General features: G+C 36.6%; 1 protein-coding gene across 2 annotated transcripts in view; it reads left to right on the top strand.

Moving 5' to 3' along the window:
- The first annotated feature begins 2,477 nt into the window (after nt 1-2,477).
- gsk3ba (glycogen synthase kinase 3 beta, genome duplicate a) overlaps nt 2,478-20,527 on the top strand; it is a 70,540-nt gene continuing 52,490 nt past the window's right edge. For both annotated transcript variants that reach the window (XM_073845443.1, XM_073845442.1), the window contains exon 1: nt 2,478-3,328. In XM_073845443.1, coding sequence (XP_073701544.1) covers nt 3,241-3,328 — 88 coding nt within the window. In that variant the 5' untranslated portion in view covers nt 2,478-3,240. The remainder of the gene's footprint in view (nt 3,329-20,527) is intronic.

Below are 20,527 nucleotides of genomic sequence, written 5' to 3'. Positions count from 1 at the left end.
GATTGTTGTTCATCATATTCAGTATTTACTATAGAAGTAACTATTCATTTAAGCATTTAAAACTGCCTCACATCTGTAATGTCAAACGTAGTTTGAATTAGTTCAACTATAATATTATGAAGCTACAAGAACTTTTTGTGCGCAAAGAAAACTAAAATAATGACTTTATTCAATGATTTCTTTAGTTCTCTTTAAAGCTTGACACGGAAGAGAAGAAATTGTTGAATAAAGTCATATTTTTGTTTTCTTTGCACACAAAAAGTAAATTAACGTTGAACCACTTGTCACATGGACTATTTTAATGATGGCCTTACTATCTTTCTGTGCCTTGAACGTGTCAGTTGCATTGCTGTCTATGCAGGGTCAGAAAGCTCTCAGATTTCATCAAAAATATCTTAATTTGTGTTCCGAAGATGAACGAAGGTCTTACGGGTTTGGAATGACATGAGAATGAGTAATTAATGACAGAATTCTGATTTAATATGAAAATGAAACTGCTTGTAAGTAAAAGACACACATTTGCAAATGACATAGCAGTTTTGTTTTAACTAGAGAAGTAAAAGGTCAACAATTTTGCTGTCTTAGCATTGTGACGTTAAAGCATCTCCTCTATTTGCAGCACAAGATGCACATTCACTGCCAATCTAACCGAGACTTGCTGACCTAAGAATACCTATTGGACAAAAAGCAGTATACCTTGGATGCAAAAAAGTTCGTCTTTTGGATTTGGAAATTGTTTTGTAGGATTGTAAAATGTGACCTTGGACCACAAATTCAGTCTTAAAGGAGTAGTTCATGTCTTTCTTTCTTCAGTTGTGAAGAAATTATGTTTTTTGAGGAAAACATTTCAGGATTTCTCTCCATGTTTTGGTCTTCTATGGTGCCCCCGAGTTTGAACTTCCAAAATGCAGTTTAAATGCAGCTTCAAAGGGCTCTAAATGATCCCAGCCGCGGAAGAAGGTCTTATCTAGCGAAACGATCGGTTATTTTCTAAAAACATTTACAATTTATATAAATGTTTGAGGTTAAAAAGTATATAAATTGTAATTTTTTTTAGAAAATAACCAAGCGTCTTGACCAAGACTCTTCTTTTCTCGGCTGTGAGTGTTTAGAGCCCTTTTAAGCTGCATTTTGGAAGTTCAAACTCAGGGGCACCATGGAAGTCCATTATATGGAGAGAAATCCTGAAATGTTTTCCTCAAAAAACATAATTTCCTATACGACTGAAGAAAGAAAGACATGAACATCTTGGATGACAAGGGGGTGAGTACATTATCTGTAAATGTTTGTTCTGAAAGTGAACTAATCCTTTAAGTAGCACAGCTTCATTTGTAGCAATAGCCAATTGTATGGGTCAAAGTGATCGATTTTTCTTTTATGCCCCAAATCATTAGGATATTAAGTAAAGATCATGTTCCATGAAGATATTTAGTAAAATTCCTACAGTAAATATGTCAAAACTTAATTTTTGATTAGTTATATGTATTGCTAACTTCATTTGGACAACTTATAATTATAGGCGATTTTCTCAATATTTAGATTTTTATTTTGATTCAGAATTCTTGAAAAGTTGCATCTCAGACAAATTTTCATCATATCCTAACAAACCTAACCACATATCAATGGAAAACGTATTCATTCAGCTTTCATATGATATATAAATCACAATTTCAAAATATTTACCTTTATGACTGGGTCACAAATATTGTCGCAAAAGATAGGCTGATAAGTTTTTGAAGCTTTTGAAGTACGTCCATGTGAACCGTAAGTTGCTATGTTTGAGTTTTGATTTGATCCATTTTGTTAATTCTGCTGTCTAAATATATGTTAAAATTCACAAAGTTTAATTGGCTGAGCTTGAATCTAGTTATGCAATACTCTTTTTAATAACTTAGAACATGTGTATTCATTTTTATAGTTTAAAAGACACTAGACACATTACATTAGCTGAAACGCTAATCAAATAATCAGAATCAAAAATGAACTGAAAACATATGTGAGTGATTTGTTAATTTCACTGTACCAAAGGCAAAGCGTCAGATCACAGAATAGATCAGAATGGCTCAGCTGACTAGCAACAGTGCAGCTTGGTTACTTTTGCGCCGTTGATGCTTCTTGACGATTGGTCCGTTTATTTTCCTCACTTATGCCTATTGGATGTTTTCACAATCCGTTTTTCCGCGCGCCCGCCCACTTTCGACTTCCGCGCGTCATCCGTGGTTGCAGAACACTGACAGATTGGCAAATTACACCATGTGTTCTGCGGGCTCACGCATTCGATTGGCTGAGCGTGTCGCTATCGCCCCGCCCATCTACAAGGAAACGCGCTGGATTGGCTAGTTTCGACCTCCCCAGGCCTTCCTGCGCGTTCACATTTTCCGATTCTCGACGCAGCGATGTGGCGTAACCCCATCTGTGCTGTCACTCAACTCTATTACAACCATCGCGCACGTTACGCCGTTTACGTTGATCGGCCGGAGTGACAAAGAGAACGAGCACAGACCGACGGAGAAGAAATAAAAAAGGAAATTTCTGAATTACCGTGGGGATTCTGATCAGCGTTTCCTTTCGGAACCGCACGTTTGGCTCGTTTCTTGAACTCCCGGTGTACATATTGGATTTCTTATTTGGTCATCCGTGTGCATGGAGTTAAGTGGGTCGGAGCGGCCGAGGATATCTGTCTTGAAATTGGGCAATTGGAAAATTCTCATTCGTATCGTTGGTTAGAGCAAGGAAGCCGCCATGGCTGGTGCTACTGGATCGTTGAGTCTCCACCTCAGTATATGAGAAATACTGAATGGCGATGAAAAACCATTTGAAATTGTCAGCGTTGTGAGGGCATATTAGACACGGACTGTGTTCTTTGTGTAAATCTCTGTTCCAGTCAGAGAGAAAGAAAGAAAGACGAGGATCGGTGGGTTTTGTTCGAGGGGAGCTGGGAAAAGGCCAATTTTGATGAGCACCTTAATTCATGACCGAATTTATCTGAGCTTTCATCACTGAAGACAATACGAATAGTCGCAGAAAAACGGTCCCGAGGAAAATGATCTGAAAGCGAGACGCTTGAGAGCTCACTGAAGAAAACGACCGTGAAGGGACCCCGGACAGCCGAGTTGCTTTCGCCCATTTTCCTTATTATTTAAATCGGAGACAAACTGCCTCCCGTGGGTCGAAACGGATTCGTTCAAGACAAACAAGCGTATTTTACTCTGAGAGACGCGTGGGATTTCGGATTGGAAAATGTCCGGTCGGCCTAGAACCACCTCCTTCGCAGAAAGCTGCAAGCCAGTGCCGCAGCCGTCGGCTTTCGGCAGCATGAAAGTCAGCAGTAAGTATCATTTTCGGACGCCGGGAAATATGCTTTCGGTGCTTTGGCGAGGCTACTCGTGCTGTTGACCTCACCTGGTCGCTTTAATAACCGAGAATGGCTCATCTGTGATCATCGAGCGAGTCAGGCACATGAGCTGAGATTTGAGTGCCTTCAAGTGTCACCTTTGGGTGAAATAGGACATGCCCCATTTTAAGTCGGTCAGCGTGCTTTATCCCACAGCCGAACCGATACCAGGACCCTGGCATGGGTTAAACGGGCATGACTGGCACTGGTTGAGGGCAGGTTGGTGGCGAGGGAACTTTTTCTCTCCGTTTTAATAGAAAGAAGGTCTTTATAGTACAGGAGGCTGAATCAGCCACGGAGTCGATGCTGTAGCCCTGTTAGCCCTCTGACAGCAGCTTGCCATTATACCTTTTTCTTTTTTTTAAATAGCCATCTGTTATATATCAGGTGCTTTTCTTATTTTCTTATTTGAATATTCTTATTTTCTAGCAGATATTTTTATTTGGTACTACAGCTTATTTTTAAATACTGAGCGACTAGCATGTTTCTAGTACTCAGAATTCAGTAGGCAAAATTAAGGTACTTATATTACATCATACTAGTGATTATTCCTTTGCTACGAATGACAGGTAACAAATAGTACATTTTGTAATTGATACTATGGTTGAGTTATAACTACTCAATTCCAACTACTATGTATTCCAGTTATTGCTAGCATCTATTCTAGCTTTATTAGCTGTGCCAGATGTCACTAGTAATAATTCTTATCTATTTTCTCATGTAATGACTATATAAAGTAGCAATTTTAATGTTCAAATTAATCTTACCAGTAAGATCTTTAAATGTTACTAGTAGCTGTAAAATGTCATCCTGGAACACAAAACCAGTCATAAGGGTCAGGTTTTTGAAATTGAGATTTATACTTCATCTGAAAGCTGGATAAATGAGCTTTCCATTGATGTACAGTTTGGTTAGGATAGGGCAATATTTGGCCGAGATATAACTATTTGAAAATGTACAATCTGAGAGTGCAGAATATTGCGAAAATTGCCTTTAAAGTTGTCCAAATGAATTTCTTAGCAATGCATATTACTAATCAAAATATAAGTTTTTATATAATTATGGTAGGAAATTTACCAAATACTCCACGGAACAAGATCTTTACTTAATATCCTAATGATTTTGGCATAAAAGAAAAACTGATAATTTTGACCCATCCAATGGACTTTTGGCTGTTGCTACAAATATACCTGTGCTACCTATGACTAGTTTTGTGGTCCAGGGTCACATATTACACCATGCTAGTATTTATTTCTTGGCTTCTAACAACATGTAACAAATAGTCAATTTTGTAATTGATATTGTATTTTAGATACTTTATTTAGTAACTATTCACGTCTATCTACTATGTATTCAAGTTGTTGCTAGCATCTATTTTAGCTTTATTAGTATGTATTTATTACTTACTGTATTTGTACATTTATGAGACGGTAGTAACTATGCCAGATGTCACTAGTAATAATTCTTATCTATTATTTACTTTTTTTCTTCTCATATATACAGTATATTGAGTAATTAAAATTGCTACTTTATAGTTCAATTTTAATCTTGCAATAAGATATTTAAATGTTACAGCTGTGTAGTAAATGTCTAATTAACATACTAGTGTCTACTAGTATATTACTAGAAAATTGTCGTTATAAAACCTGAAAAAAGATACGAGATTTCTGTAGTTACAAGTAACTGAAGAATAAGTACTAATGCCGAAATCGTATGTCACAATAGAAGTAATTTTATTTTACAGTAACAATATATATTATGATATAGTTTTTAAAAAAATATTATTTGATTTGAAATAAGTTTTTTTTAGTATCAAAATTTTAAATGCCACTTTACTGCAACATCACATGAACATGGCAGACATGACAGAAACAGCCATTTCGTTTTTTTATTTCAAACAAGGCACAATATATATATATAAAAAATATATGTGACCCTGGACCACAAAACCAGTCTTAAGTCGCTGGGGTATATTTGTAGCAATAGCCAAAAATACATTGTATGGGTCAAAATTTTTGATTTTTCTTTTATGCCAAAAATCATTAGGAAATTAAGTAAAGATCATGTTCCATGATGATTCTTTGTAAAATCCCTACTGTAAATATATCAAAATGTAATTTTTGATTAGTAATATGCATTGTTAAGAACCTAATTTGGACAACTTTAAAGGTGATTTTCTTGCACCCTCAGATTCCTGATATTCAAATTGATGTATCTCGACCAAATATTGTCCTATCCTAACAAACCATACATCAATAGAAAGCTTATTTATTGAGTATTCATATGATGTATACATCTTAGTTTTGTAAAATTTAACCTTATGACTGGTTTTGTGGTCCAGGGTCACATATATATACAAACACAACAAATGTGTTGCAAGTTGCAACACCAAAGAAAACCCACATCCATAAGATGTTATACATTACAAAATGTCTGAAAAGAAGCGGGATGAAGCAATAGTTTATTATTTTTCCCACTCCATATACAATTCTGTAACGTTCCAGTATAGCTTTTAATATATCTAATATATCTATATCTTTAATCCAAAAATCGCTGCCAGTTGACAAACTTTTACAGGTCTATCATGTTTACTGGTGTATTGCCCACCCCAAATGCTTAATACATTGTTATTAGTAAATCTGAAATAGAAATGCATACTATAGTTGACACACAGATCCTAATGAATTTCAACAGAAAAAAATAGAATTTGTGACAATTAGCAAAGAAAAAAATAACCAATGAATGCGTATCAGTTACTAATTAAATAGATACTAGCCACAGTCATAATAGTAGTATCTAATGAATAGTTACTAATGAGACTAGTCATTATTGAATTTCTTTCTTGTAATGAAAAAGTTAGCAGTAAAGTAAAATAAAGTGTTAGGGCTGTTTTGGGATCCTGTGACCTTCTGTCATACCTTTCACACCATTAGCTATGGCAAGCAGAGATCCATCTTTGAAAGGCCATATGGACACAACTCTGTAACAAAAGACATCACATGGACACATCACGTGTCTTTATTATGATTTTAAAATGTATTTATTTCGCTGTGGAGATACCTTTCTTGTACAATGCTTTAACTTATTATTACATAAGTTCCAGTTATTATATATAATGTTTGGATAAAAGTGTTTTAAAGTGATTTCCAGATTGGCAACACTAGAAGTATCTTTTTAAATTGGCTTGAATTAAGTGTTTGTGGTTGAATTGTTTAGCCAACCTTCTAAAACCACACACTTGACCCAAAAATGTTACCAAGCAGGAATCATCAGTAACATATAAATAGCTCATTTTAGTTTACCTTAACCTCCATTGCAGCTTTAATATGATGGATGTTGTTGTTATGAATCTACAGCTGTGCCGTCTGTTTTTAGACAGATGTCTTTTTGTCCCCTCTTCTGTCATTGTAATAGAGATAGGAATGTGCCTATTCAGACATATTTTCTCAGACGTTATTGCTGTATGTCCAGCATTACACCTTTTTCCCATTCAGACATATTTTCTCAGACGTTTGTTCATTCACACTGCAACAATAGCGAGTTATTTTGGGATATAATGTAGTATTGTTCACTTAAAGTCAACATGAAGTCAAAATTGACTCTATTCACTTTCTAAATGCATGTTCATGATCTTATTGTGAAAGAGTCATTTGATAAATATTATTCCATAATCCATTTGTCCTGGCAATCTTTTATCAAAACGTAATTATGTGCTCTGGCCGTAAAACGTCTTTACCTCTCAGCTGATGATTTTTTTTTTAACTCCTCCCTTTAATTGTAGTGCCCACTTTTCCTAATCCAATCAACTCCCAATGGATATTTTTTTTATTAAATTTTCTGTTTCACTTGGAAAGAAAGTCAGATTATGTAAAAGTATTGTTGTGAACAAGATATGAGATCAAATAATAGACTACTTCACAAAGTTCAAAAAACAAGTCAGACTTCCAGCAATTCTTTTTATTTTTGTCTTTGTCATCTTTATTTTTCAATCCCATTCTGTGTTTACACATTTAGTTTTTCATTGATCTTTATTTGCCAAATTGATTGGATTTGTGCACCTCAATCTGAGTTGATTTTTTTTTGCTGTCCAAAGTGGCATCCCGCAGCAGTATAAAACGCTCTCTCGTTCGCCTCTCTGTGTGGATTCGGTAAGGTGGGTGTCACCTTTCACCCCACTCCATTATTATCTGGCTCTGTCAGCTACTGTGGATGTGTGGAAGCTTTCCTGCACCCTCAGCACAACTCCTTGTATCTTTGCACATGTACATCCATACTGTCTTTTGCAATCACAAGTTGCACTCAACAGTAACTGATGGACTGGAGGCATCATTGCTTCAGCTGCAGTTAAGAGTATGGACAAGTTCGCAGAATATTGCGATTTGTCGACATATTAAAATAACTCCAGAGATATATAGACAAAAAGACCCCATAATAGGGCTGGGTGATTAATCGAAAAATAATCGAAATCGACATTCAGAACCTATAATCGATCAAATTTTTCCAGGTCAATTATTTCAATTACTTTCCCTTTAAAAACATTACTGCGTGTGGAGTCAGGTGACCCCACTCCGTTACGTTACGTTATTCCTCCGACATGTCGATGGAGAGCTTAAGCAGTATTTATACAGTAAAAAGTATTTACAGGATATACAAGAGTAATTTTATTTAGAGGAGATAGTGCTTATTTTCTACTTTTAATATTTAGTATTATTTTATAAATAATTTATTTTGTTCCCAAAAGTGCAAGTTATTTATTTTCACTAATTTAAGAAAAATGTGACTTTTCGTTTTAAGCAATATGTGCTTTAATTTCAGTTGTTAAACACTGATGTTCAATAAATAATCATAGATAGTAGATAGTGTGTGCACCCTTCATTCAAAAATCTCTCACTTGTAATATGTGAGCATATTTACTGTACAAAACTTGTCAGTGAACTATGAGGGCAAAAAAATAAATATTATTTAAATATAATTAAATATAATTTTATTAATGAATAAAATAATCGTTCATTAATCGTAATCGGGTTAAAATGTTCAATTAATCGAGATTTTGATTTTAGGCCAAATCGCCCAGCCCTACCCCATAAAATAAAAAATTGTAGTCCAGGTCTTTTAGCTTTGTATATTAGAGGTCGAGGCAGTATTGGCATTTTTGGTTGGTGTTTGTATTAGTACTGCATGTTTATTAATACAGGATATTAAACAGAAGTCACACATGAAGCGTAGACACTATTTAAAACAGGAGAGGACTTTATTTTTATTGTTCTTTCTGTTTCAAAAGGAAATAAATTAGCACGGTAAAGAAAATTGTGAATGCCAACCCTTTTTCATCTAAGCCTCACATTGTACGCATTGACTTAGGGTGTGTTCACACTTGTCATGTTTGGTTTGATTTAAACAAACTCTGGTGCGATTTCTCTGTTAGTGCGGTTCATTGAAGTAAGTGTGAACGCTGCCAGCCGGACCCTGGTGTGCACCAAACAAGTGGTCCGACACCACTAAAAAAAATGCGTCCACTTACAAACGAACTCTGGTGCAGTTTGATTAAAATGTGAACGCAACACGGACCAAATACTTCTAAACGAACCAAACACAAAAAAGTAATCACATGTAATGTTACGTGACATGATTTCACGAAGGGAACAAGCGGTGTATCCAAAACAAAATGTGAACGCATCAATATGCCTTTAGGTTCGGTATCTTTAGGTTCTCTGTCAAAAGTGCCAGTGTGAACGCTAAGCGGACCAGGACCAAATGTATCGTTTTCATTTTTGGTCCGGACCAAATGAACCGAACAAACCAAACTACAGGTGTGAACACACCCTTATTTTTTACATTTTAACAAACCGTAATCCATTTATGGCCACAAAAATGTGTACAGTACAACTGGAAATAATGTGGACTGAAGAATGTAGCAATCCTAAATTAGGCTTTTACACTGTGACATTGTATTTCAACAGGAAATTCACATACATTGTTGAGCTCCTGCCACAATGTATGGAGCACTTATGTGAGACCTAGTGTTAGCTCTTTGTTCCTCAGAGGGAGTAAACCAGTGAAATACGCTATTTTCAGTTGATTGACAGTGTACTTCAGGAAGTTTGCTGCAGTTCCCTTTGATGACGTGCCATTCATTCAGAAAAGCCACAGAAGTTCTCACAGCTTATATGATTAGCTTAGCCTTTGTCTCACACATAACAGGAGATCTTGTCTCTCAGTCTTATGAAACCATCAACAGGAAGTAACTGTGCCTTACAGTCTGAACTCCACCATGTGTGATGCAAGGAAACTTTTCAACAACAAATATGAACGGTTACACAATGCTATGTAAATGGTTTAAAGAACAAGCTGCTGTTTAGTTCAATACTGTAATTAAAAGCTAACTTCATCTTCTTTGAGAACAGTATGTCTTTGTTAAACACCTGATTACGAAATATGTTAGTTTTTAGTTTCTGGCTTCATAATTCTGATTCAGGATGGCTACAGTGCTGGTATGCTGATAATTATATGTTCTTATACTACGGGACCATTGAATGTTTTAATCTGATTGGCTGAAGAACGTTTTAAGGTGTGCATTATTTTCAGGGAAACGCACAGCCAAGATAGTTCCAGGCAGCTCTTGGCTGCATGTCTAGATCACTTCGCCACATGATTACAGTTATTCAGTTATTTGACACAGGCCAAACAAATAAATACAGTAATGAGAAGTTAATGTTCATTTTGAGCTCTAGTTATGATTTTACAATAGAGTATAAAAAAGGATGGACTCCTGTTCCCTCCAATGCAGAAAAGTGAAGCTATGTATGGCTACTTATATCCTGTGAAAATAACGTAATTTGGAGTCAGCAGTAGTGATTCATTTTGGATACCGAATTTTCGCAGTAGTGATAGTGAGGTAGAGCCACAGAATCATAGTCCCGCCCCAAATTCCGCCAAAACAAACTCACGATCATGACCACACCCCATTTTTATAGCATCAAATAACCCACTAAATGCAAACTTATTAGAAAAACGAACAGTTTATCATACATTAGCGTGAAGGGAACTACTGAAAATAATGGGAAAATGTATTTGAAGTGTAATTTAATGATTTATTTTGGCTTAGTGATGGAAATTAAGCTTTTCAAAGATTTGAATCAGTTGAACCACTTGCTTCACAAATTGTTTCACTGTTTCGAAGTGTTTGAAATGCCACACCTGCTGATCAGAACGGAATTAGATAATCAAATACCAGTTAATGTTAAATGCAGGCATAACGTGGTCTTTTATCAGTTTTCAGGGTTTGTTTTGTTTGTTCTGTTGATGGCCCTGCTAAACAGGCCAATAAAATACTATTAAAAGACTATTAGTACAAGACTATTAGCCAATAATTGACTGTTCCTTCAAGTCTTTTAATAAAATCTCATGCCCCTTTTCCACCAAGGCAGTTTGAGTGCTGGTTTAGAGCCAGAGCCTAGTTTCAAATTGGTTCTTTGTCTTTAGACACCCAAAGCACCTGCTTTGAACCTGGAAAAGTGGTTCGTAAGTACCACCAAAACATCTAGAAGAAAGAACCACTTACATTAGGTGCTGCGGGCAGGGTTACTGTGACCAACAAGAAACTTTTGACCGTCATATTTGAAATAGCAGCTAAACACAAACACATATTCGCCTTGAACATCAATAGCAACACAACGTCCACCAGAAATGGGCACTCGAGTTATATATATATACTTCAGACTTTAGACTCGACCTGAAATGACTCCAGATTTGACTTGAGGAAAAGGAATAGTTTAATGCTTAAGTCTTTTATCCTTAAGTACTTATATAACTTGCTGGTGGAAAAAGGATATCAGCGTGATTCATGTGTTCACAGACACCATCGCCCCCCAGTGGTGAACCATTGAAATTTTGAAACATTTTGAAAGAGTTCCGAATCACATGACTTTAGCAGTTTGATACATGCCAAGTTTTTTCATTAAACTCTAGATGGCATGGGCTGACGGGTTGTTAACGTACCTGGTGATATTCACAGCGTTATACGACTTGGCACAAGCTGATTGGTTCATGTCGCGTACGCAGCCAATGAGTTTGAACCTTAACCTTTAAATGGCTGGTCTGCATTCACTTTCAGAGTTCCTCTGAAACGCTCCACCTTCCCTAGCTCCACCTGTATAGATCTGCTATGGGTTGTTTTATATGCTATTTGTGCAGCAGCAGTATGTCTCAAATACTCACAGCACTGTATCACCATATGCCAGTAGCAAGTTCCTGTACTTGCTTGCAGCAGCAGCAATACTTTCCAACTACAGAAATAACCAACAGCAGCAGCAATTCAGCAGCGTAGGAGATCTATTCCACCAACACCATATCCGTTACCATGCTAAAATCTTCCGAGAGTTGTCATGACAGAAATGCTTCGAACCAGTGATTCGAAACAAAAGATTCAAGAAGGTTTTGAAGCTTTGTTTCGGAAGCAGACATCACTAGTTGGGCTCATGTACAGCACACTTGGATTTAACATTTAAACAGTGTTATCAAATTATTAACTTTTTTTTTTTTAAACAAAATGAGCATTTGATAAGGGGTAAAGCGTTCTTGGTCCGAACATAATGGAGTTTATCTTTCAATTGACTGGGTGGTCTAAAATGGAATTGACCCCTATTCTGCAAATTACTACATGATAAGACAACTGGGGTGTACAGAAATTTCTTTCAGCTGTTCCTTGCACACTGTATTCCTCTTAGCTGAATCTTCCTTTCCTGTAAAGTACTACGCTCAGAGATTCATCCTCACAGTTGAACTAATTCCAGAACGTATAATTTGCTTGGACTTTTTTTAAGATCGAGTAAGTTCCCTCTAGGTATATTCTGTAGAGCGTATCAGGAGAGCGACTCAAGAAATACCAGGCTCCCACAGGACCATTGTACAGATTGCTTGAAGGCAAAGAGGGAAAATGCTGAGTGTAAATGTTACGTTACAGATATCCAGGCTCTCAGACTCTTTTCTTATACAATTGATCTCTAGCTTGTTTTCTCTGTTAATTTATCCTATTCCTGGTCAACAGTCATTCATGCTCAAGCTAATAATACACATTACTCATAATGTTATTAGTCTTCTGTTAATTCCGATGTAGGTTAGTGGCCCAAACTAAAAGCTTAGCAGGTGCTTCAGATACACGTTTTTTTGTTTTCCTAAGATCTTATCCGAGGAAGTCTATTGATGTCTGACGTTGTCACCTTAGTAACATATTAGAGTGGATTCCATTCAGCAGAGATCTCGAAGATGAGAAAAGCCAGACGCCACATGCCAGCAGTGATGTCGTCATACATCTGGTGTCAGTCTCAACAGACGTGCTCCAACAGGTTTTACACTGGGTTTCTGTTTGGACAGATACACTGAAACCAAATGGTTCTCTCATTGATAATAAATTGTGGTTGTAGTAGGTTTGGAAGAAGGAAACCCATGAGTCAGATATTACCTAGGGAGAGGAAGAAGGGTGTGTTCTTCAAAATGATGGACGTGGCAGTACTTTAGGCTATGTTGATGACATGGTAGGATATATTTCAAGGTAGGTTCAGTCCAATGCTCACAATTCGATATCTCAGAGTTATATCCCTTCCTGCGCACACACAAAACACTTTAGATGCACTTTGAGTAAGTGACGACTTCATTGTTGAAGCGACATTGAGGGAACTCAACTTCGTATGTGTTGCGTTCTTTTCTCCTGCACATGAAGAGATTTGCTCACGGCTTGTCTCGTTTACAAGCGTGCACACATGTGTGTGACTTGGCAGCTGATCTGAGGAGACTGCATTAGTGGTTGGCCATAGCAGCTGGTTCTGAAGTGGGACGTGTGATTCTTCATACCGCCTCCCCAACCCCCTCTTCTCAGTTTGTTTTCCGGAAAAGGCAGCTGTCCAGAGACAATGAGATCCTTGTTTAGCATTTAAAAGCCAGAGCACCGACCATATTATTGTGTAAATGGGCGCAACGTTAATTTTACAGCATAAAGCCAAGCGTTTGGTGATTGTCTTTTTCAGTGTCTCTTTTTATCATGTTCGTGATTGATGGTTGTGTTCAGTCACAGGAACATGGCAGGCTCTAGTAAAGAATACTGTAAAACTAGTAAAGGCCTCAGAAGACATGGTCTCAGTTGGTGTTGTTTACCCTTCACAGTTAGGGTTGGCTATTTTTTTTTTTTTTTCCCCCTCAGATAACCTATGTCAAGTTGATTCTAAAATGTTCAATGAAAGAACTAAAACTAAATGAAACAAAGACTATTGAATCATTTTCATTTATATCCACGTTGCTATAGTTGTACAAAAAAGAAGTTATAGAGCACATGGCAACATCCAGGAACATTAAGTGATAAAACCAATTATTGATATTTTAACATGTTTTTGCCACTCAAAAACGCTTTACTTCAATAATGTGTACTTTCAGACAAAGTTTAAGCCACCTGCTTAGTATCACAGCCTTTTCAGGCGAAATCCTCGTCCAGGGGCCCCTCACCGTTTTTCTATACTGTGAGTTCAGAGAGAGTTGGGGGATGGGAGCTGAGAAGAAAAAGGGGAAGAGGGAGCCATAAGCAGCTCCAGGGTGTGGCTCACTAAGCTGTACATATAAAGTATGTACTCTGTATTGATTATTTTCCACACCCATTCTTTCCACACTATTTTTTTTTTCACTTTATGAACAAAATTTTAAAATGTCAATCAAGCTTGAAATGGTAGCTTTTTGAGATAAAACTATGTGCAAGTGATAGAATAGTAAGATTTGAATGGTGTTGATAAAGGTCATGTGATGCAACAGTACTGTGTACTCCTACTAGAGACGGTTTTTGTGTCGATGGCCAGACCAGATAGCCTTAATTTCCAGGAAATTGTATGCTGTCTCTGATAAGACTGTATGAAGATGCCTTGTCTTGAGTTTGAAAAAGCATGCATTGTCCAGATATTAATATCACAGGTTAAGTGCATTTACTGAAAGACTAGCTAGCAATATATTTGAAGGAACAATATAGTCAAAATTTATTTCTATAGCACATTTAAAAGCAACAGAGTTGCACCAAAGTGCTGTACAAGAACAAGAACAGATATAAAACATAAAAGAAAACACACATCAGATAAAATATAATACAAAAAAAAAATGAGATAAGAGCAAATTGATATCAGAACCTTAAAATAACCTTAATCAAAAGCCAGAGCAAATAAATATGTTTTGAGAAGTGATTTAAAACTAGCTAATGAAGGAGCAAATCTCGCATTTTCCGGCAAACTATTCCAAAGTTTGGGGGCTGCAGCTGAAAAAGCCCGACCACCCTTTGTCTTACAGTGACAACGCGGGACAGTTAAAAGAAGCTGATTACTAGACCTGAGTGCCCTTTGAGGAGTATATGGAGTCCCCATTATAGGTCTAAAAAATCTGTAGCAACTGTCTTCATGTCTGTGGTCTCCCATTGTTTTAAAATCGATTTTTAAGATTTTTTACAATATACAATAATTTACAAATTATTATCATGATGCATTGCTCTTGAGCACACTATAATTGTCACAAAAGCATTGTTAATTTTGACAGCAAATTTTGATGACTAAATATCATACGATTTTAGTCGACTAAATCTACAGTAGTAGATTTATATAGTTTTGATATTAAGGTATTATCATAATAGTCCGATTTATAACTGCTGTGACAGTCAACATGCCTTTATATTAAAATTAAATGAAGCCACTTCTCATAAAGAAACAAGAACATTGTCTTTTCAATGAAATACCAATGGTTATATTGGCTAATTATGCATTCTTTATAACTTGTTTATCACATCCTTCTTTTTTTTCGAGCAGACATATTTATTTATTTAGATGAATCTTTATTAGAGCTACTAAAGTGATACAATCAAGAGCAGTGAGTGATTTTCTGTCTTTCTTTTGTTGCTTGATTAACATCAATGCCACAGACAATTGCATCTAAATTTAGCTGCTGTCCCTTTAAAACCGATGTGTGGATGCACACTAGACGATTTTCAAAAAAATCTTAAAAATCAATTTTAAAACCATGGGAGACCACAGACATGAAGACAGTTGCTACAGATCTTTAGACCTATAATCCTCTGAATGCGCACACTAGACAATTCGACCAGAAAAGTGACATTTATAATGTTACAAAAGTTACAAAAGTAGAGTCATGAAACTCTAGATGGTGCAGACAGATGGTCGTTAATGCAAATTGATGATATTCACAGTGTTAAAAAACTTGGCACAAGCTGGTTTACGTCACATTCACAGCCAATAATTGTACTTTTTTACATTTAAATGGCTGGTTAGCCTTCACTAGAGCATTTTCCAGTGTGCTTTCAAAGTTGCTCTGAAAACCTCCACCTCCCCAGCTCCACCTGTATAGATTTGCTGGGGGTTATTATATATGCTACTTGTGCAGCAGCAGTATGTCTTAAATACTCACAGCAGCGTATCAGCGTATGTATTGGCAGTAGTAAGTTCCTGTACTTGCTTTGCAGCAGCAATATTCTACAACAACAGCAATAACGTCATATCTGTCATGATAGAAACGCTGTTCTTTTGAACTTTCTAGTTCTTAAAATAAAAAGTGCTATGATTTCCACAAATTATAAGGCAGCACAATTGTTAAACATTGGCAATATTAAATGTTTATTGAGCAGCAAAGTAGTAACGATGGGTTAATTATGCTGAAAATTTGAAAACTGACTGTCCCTTTAAAGAAGTTGCTTTAGTAAAAATGTGGTCAAAACAGGTGGTCTGCAATAAGTGTGTAGTTTGTGTTTGATCCCAGCTGGGCTGTTTATCGTTGGAGATGACACTAATGTATGTCACGCATGAACGACTGGTGATGGAACAGAATGCACTAAGAACAAGTTACTATGCCAGGGAGATGTCATCGAATTTTCAGGGAAGATAAAGTCTTTGTGCAAGTCCAGGTTTTCAGTAATGTTGACTGTCATGTCTATGAGAAGATGAAACAGCTCCTACTGCTGCCTGGAGATAAAAAGTGACGTCAGGAAATGATCTGACTTTGATCATCGATTTCTGGTTAAAGAGAAGTGAGATGTTTTTTTCTCATCATTGATGTTCTTATCATTGATGTTTCAGTCTTATCACAGAGTGTTTTTCCCAAATGTCAATAAAGTGTGAGTGCTTTAGGGCTCCATAGAGGAATGAAATCATAGAGGAACATCTGTTGCGTTTAGAAACCTAATTATTGCATAGATTGGCCTGTCAAAAGTCAATAACTTCAAGCGTACCGCAGTCTTACGTGCTTCAGTATAGCGAAGACAGTTATTGTTTTACATTTTTGGCTCGTTCTGTAACTTTTCGTAGTGCTTGATTTAGTGAAATCCAAGTTGTGAGAGAAGTGGCACTTCAATTTAAATTTGCCTACTTGATCTCAGTAGCTACATGGGAAGCTTTTGGAAGTGCTTGACACCTGTGTAAACTTGTCTGTTGTCCCTTTAGCCTTTGTTATCTGTGTACACACCATAACTCTTAACAATTGGCACAGGGTCATAGGAACATCCTCATGTCTCTTCTCATTGGCCTAATTCTGTTGGGTATATGAAGAGCCATGTTAAAATGAAGGATAGGACGTTTTGTCTCACAGAGATGGACCAGTTGATAAAATCTACATTTCCAGCTCAGTTTTTTTTGTTGCAGCAACCCAAATTATGGGCCAGTACATTCCACACATTTTCTCTTTCTCTCTCACTTCCCCCACCCACAATTCCCTGAATGACTTGAAAACCTTGGTACCCATTTTGAGATCTCTGCAATTTCCTTTGTAAAATGAAAAAAGGCTGCGTAGGAGGTTGAAGACGTTTTTCTCTTATGAAACTCTGGACAGACATAAAAAGATGAATGGAAAAACAAGAAATAGATGTTTTTTATAGTGATGAGCATGATTGCATCTTTCACTTATATTTAAAGGATTAGTTCACTTCCAGAATAAAAATCCCCTGATAATTTACTCACCCAAGATGGTCATATCTTTCCTTCTTTAATCAGAAAGAAATTAAAGGTTTTGCGTAAAACATTCCATGATTTTTCTCCATATAGTGGGCTTCAATGGTGGCCAACGGGTTTGACAGTTTCAAATGGCTCTACACAATCCCAGCCAAGGAATAGCGATGGGTCATTTTCTACAAAAATAAGATTTATTAGCTTTATAACCACAAATTCTCATCTTGCACTAGCTAGACTGTGATCAAGTTGGAAAGGTCAAACGCAACGCAGGCAAAACTACAAACCCAGTATTAAAAAAGCAAACGTGCAAAAAAAAGTCAAATGCCTTTTACAAAAAAAAGGTAAAACAATGATTTTTAAGTTGGAAGAGAAAATGAGATGGGTTTTTTTCGCCCTACCCTTTTTGAATCGAAGTACACAGACGAAGAACTAACTTATTCCTCGGCTGGGATCGTGTAGAGCCCTTTAAAGCTGCATTGAAACAATTTGGACTTTCAACCTGTTGATCCCCATTGAAGTCCACTATATGGAGAAAAACCCTGGAATGTTTTCTTCAAAAACCTTCATTTCTTTTCGACTGAAAAAAGAAAGACATGAACATCTTGGATGACTTTGGGTGAGCAAATTATCAGGGAATTAATCCTTGAAAAATTAATTCTCAAATATCTTTAATATATGATTCTTAAATAAATTCTATATGACATGAAATATATGATATTCTGGAAACTCTGACAATCTTTGACAAATTTTATCCATGGTTTAGTGAGATTAAAGTAATAGTTCACCAAAGTACCCATTCACTAATCGGCCTGCTCAGCGCCGCTTCCTGTTTTTGGTTAGTTTAAAAGTATTTGGTCCGTGTCGGATTCATATTTCAATCAAAATGCACCAGAGTTAGTTTGGAAGCTGACCTAGACCGAGTTAGGTGCCCACAGGGTTTGTATGGCAGCGTTCACACTTATTCAAATGAACCGCACTGACAGAGCAATCGCACCAGAGTTCGTTTTAATCGAACCAAACATGACGTGTGAACACACCCTAACTGAAGTTGCTCCAAAACCAAATCGTACTTGTTTCCAAATGCTGTGTAACATTACTTAAGTTGACATTGGAATGAGTTTAATGCACAAAGGCAATATCTGATGCTAAAGCAGCCATGAAGCCCAAAGTGTCCTTCAGTTTTGACGTGAATGTTTAGTGTATGCACACTAGAAAGTGTCATCCTTGTTCAGGGTCTGTCCTATTTCGCTTCAGAATTTATGATGCCTTTTAAGCTAGAGTTGGGACTATTTCTAAACAACCTCACAAATGCTTTTCAATTTGGACGCCTTTGGTGGTACTCTCTCCAGTAGTTAGCTGTTTTTTCCATCTCTCCTGTTTCTAGACTGGGCCAGTGTTGCCACATTTTTTTTTTCTTTGCACACAAAAGGTATTCTCGTAGCTTCATAACTCTAGGGTTGAACCACTGATGTCACATGAACTATTTTAACAATGTACTTGTTACCGTTCAAGGTCTTGAATGTGGTAGTTGTGTTGCTGTCTATGCGGGGTCAAAAAACCTTTGAATTTCATCAAAAATATCTTAATTTGTATTCTGAAGATGAACGAAGGGTTTACATGTTTGGAACGGAATAAGGATGAGCAATTAATGACAAAATTTAAATTTTTGACTAAACTATTCCTTTAATTATCAAAAATTCAATGCACATGTGAGACCTGAGCATACAGAGTACGGGTCATTTGTAAAATTATGGAGTTTATTCAAAATTGCAATTGAAAGGTTGGCCCATCTTCACAATACACAGTATGTATCATTGGCTGTATGCATTGGCCTATTAGATTAGCCTTGATACATTCTGGACTGTGTTGTGATTTTGCAACATTAAGCATTGCAGATGTCATTGTTTCCATTGCAAGTAGCGCTCTAAATTTAATCACTTAAATCATTCATCATTTCACCACGCTAACTGAGATCCTCATTTTTTGTGCCAGATAAATGCTGCACTAATTGCAAAGTAAATTATATCATCTGATTCATGTGATAGTTATGTATTTCTAAAGATATCGCCTGCTTACGTAGCTTCAGTGTAGTTCAGTGTGGTTTGTATTAGTAGCCGACTACTTTTTCAGTAGCTTGACTAGAGTTTAGCACTTAAAAAGTAGTTTCCCCAAACTTTACTGATAGTAAGAAAATTGTATTATGTTTACCTGCGGTACAGGTCTTGCGTTGCATGTTTTTATGTTGGAGGGTACAGCAGTGTGTTACTTTATCGGTGTGTTATTAAAGACCAGAGTCTGCGTTCCACTTACCTGATCATTTCCATTCTGATATGTTTCTCTCTTATCTGCTCTGAGTTGATTTATACACACACACATGCACGCAAACACACATTACTACACATCTTCAGCAGGGATAAAAAGGTGATTGCCACTGTTTAGTTTACCATGCCTTGAAGCAATGGTTACTTACGCTTGAGAGAAATTCAGATTGAGTTGCCAATCAAAGCTTCACTTTTCATGCGTAAAGTCTTCCATATTTTCATTCCTTTACACAATCACTCTCTCAGATATAAAAACAACACTAGCTTACAAAGTGACACTATTACATACTGGCATTAGCATTTAATAAAAACAGGAAGATATGCATTGCAAGAATGTTTTAGGTAAGTTCTGTGAAATATATCCAGCAATTTGTCTGTGTATCCTCAAAGAGGAAATTATATGTGACATGGTGTAATTTTTGGGCGAACTAACTAACTTTGATTAAATTAACAGTAGAAGTTGCTTTTGAATTTTAAAACCAAACCTGATTAGGGAATAAGAGACTCTAACAAACACTGTAATAATATTTCTTCCCTTCAGCTCTGATTGTGGGTTCTGCTGTTTTGCTTTTTGTTCTTTATGGTAATTTTGGCTTGTGGAGGTAGTGGAGCGTCCTGGACCTCTTCCCTGAACCGCTGCAGTTTCCTGTCTCACTCTTATGTGTCTTTGTCTTTCGTCACGTGTTGACATGTGACCATTGGATGACCCTGGTAGAAGAGACAGACAATTTGAATTGTATAGTATGTGTGTGGGTTTTACGTGAGAAGAAAGAAAGAGTAAAGAAAGACCGAACAACTAGAGTTCAAGAATAATCTGCTGGTGTCTGGACAGACAGGGT

This window comes from Garra rufa, chromosome 8 (assembly GCF_049309525.1).
Source record: "Garra rufa chromosome 8, GarRuf1.0, whole genome shotgun sequence".
Lineage (NCBI taxonomy): Eukaryota > Metazoa > Chordata > Actinopteri > Cypriniformes > Cyprinidae > Garra > Garra rufa.
This window is presented reverse-complemented; position numbering and strand designations above follow the sequence as displayed.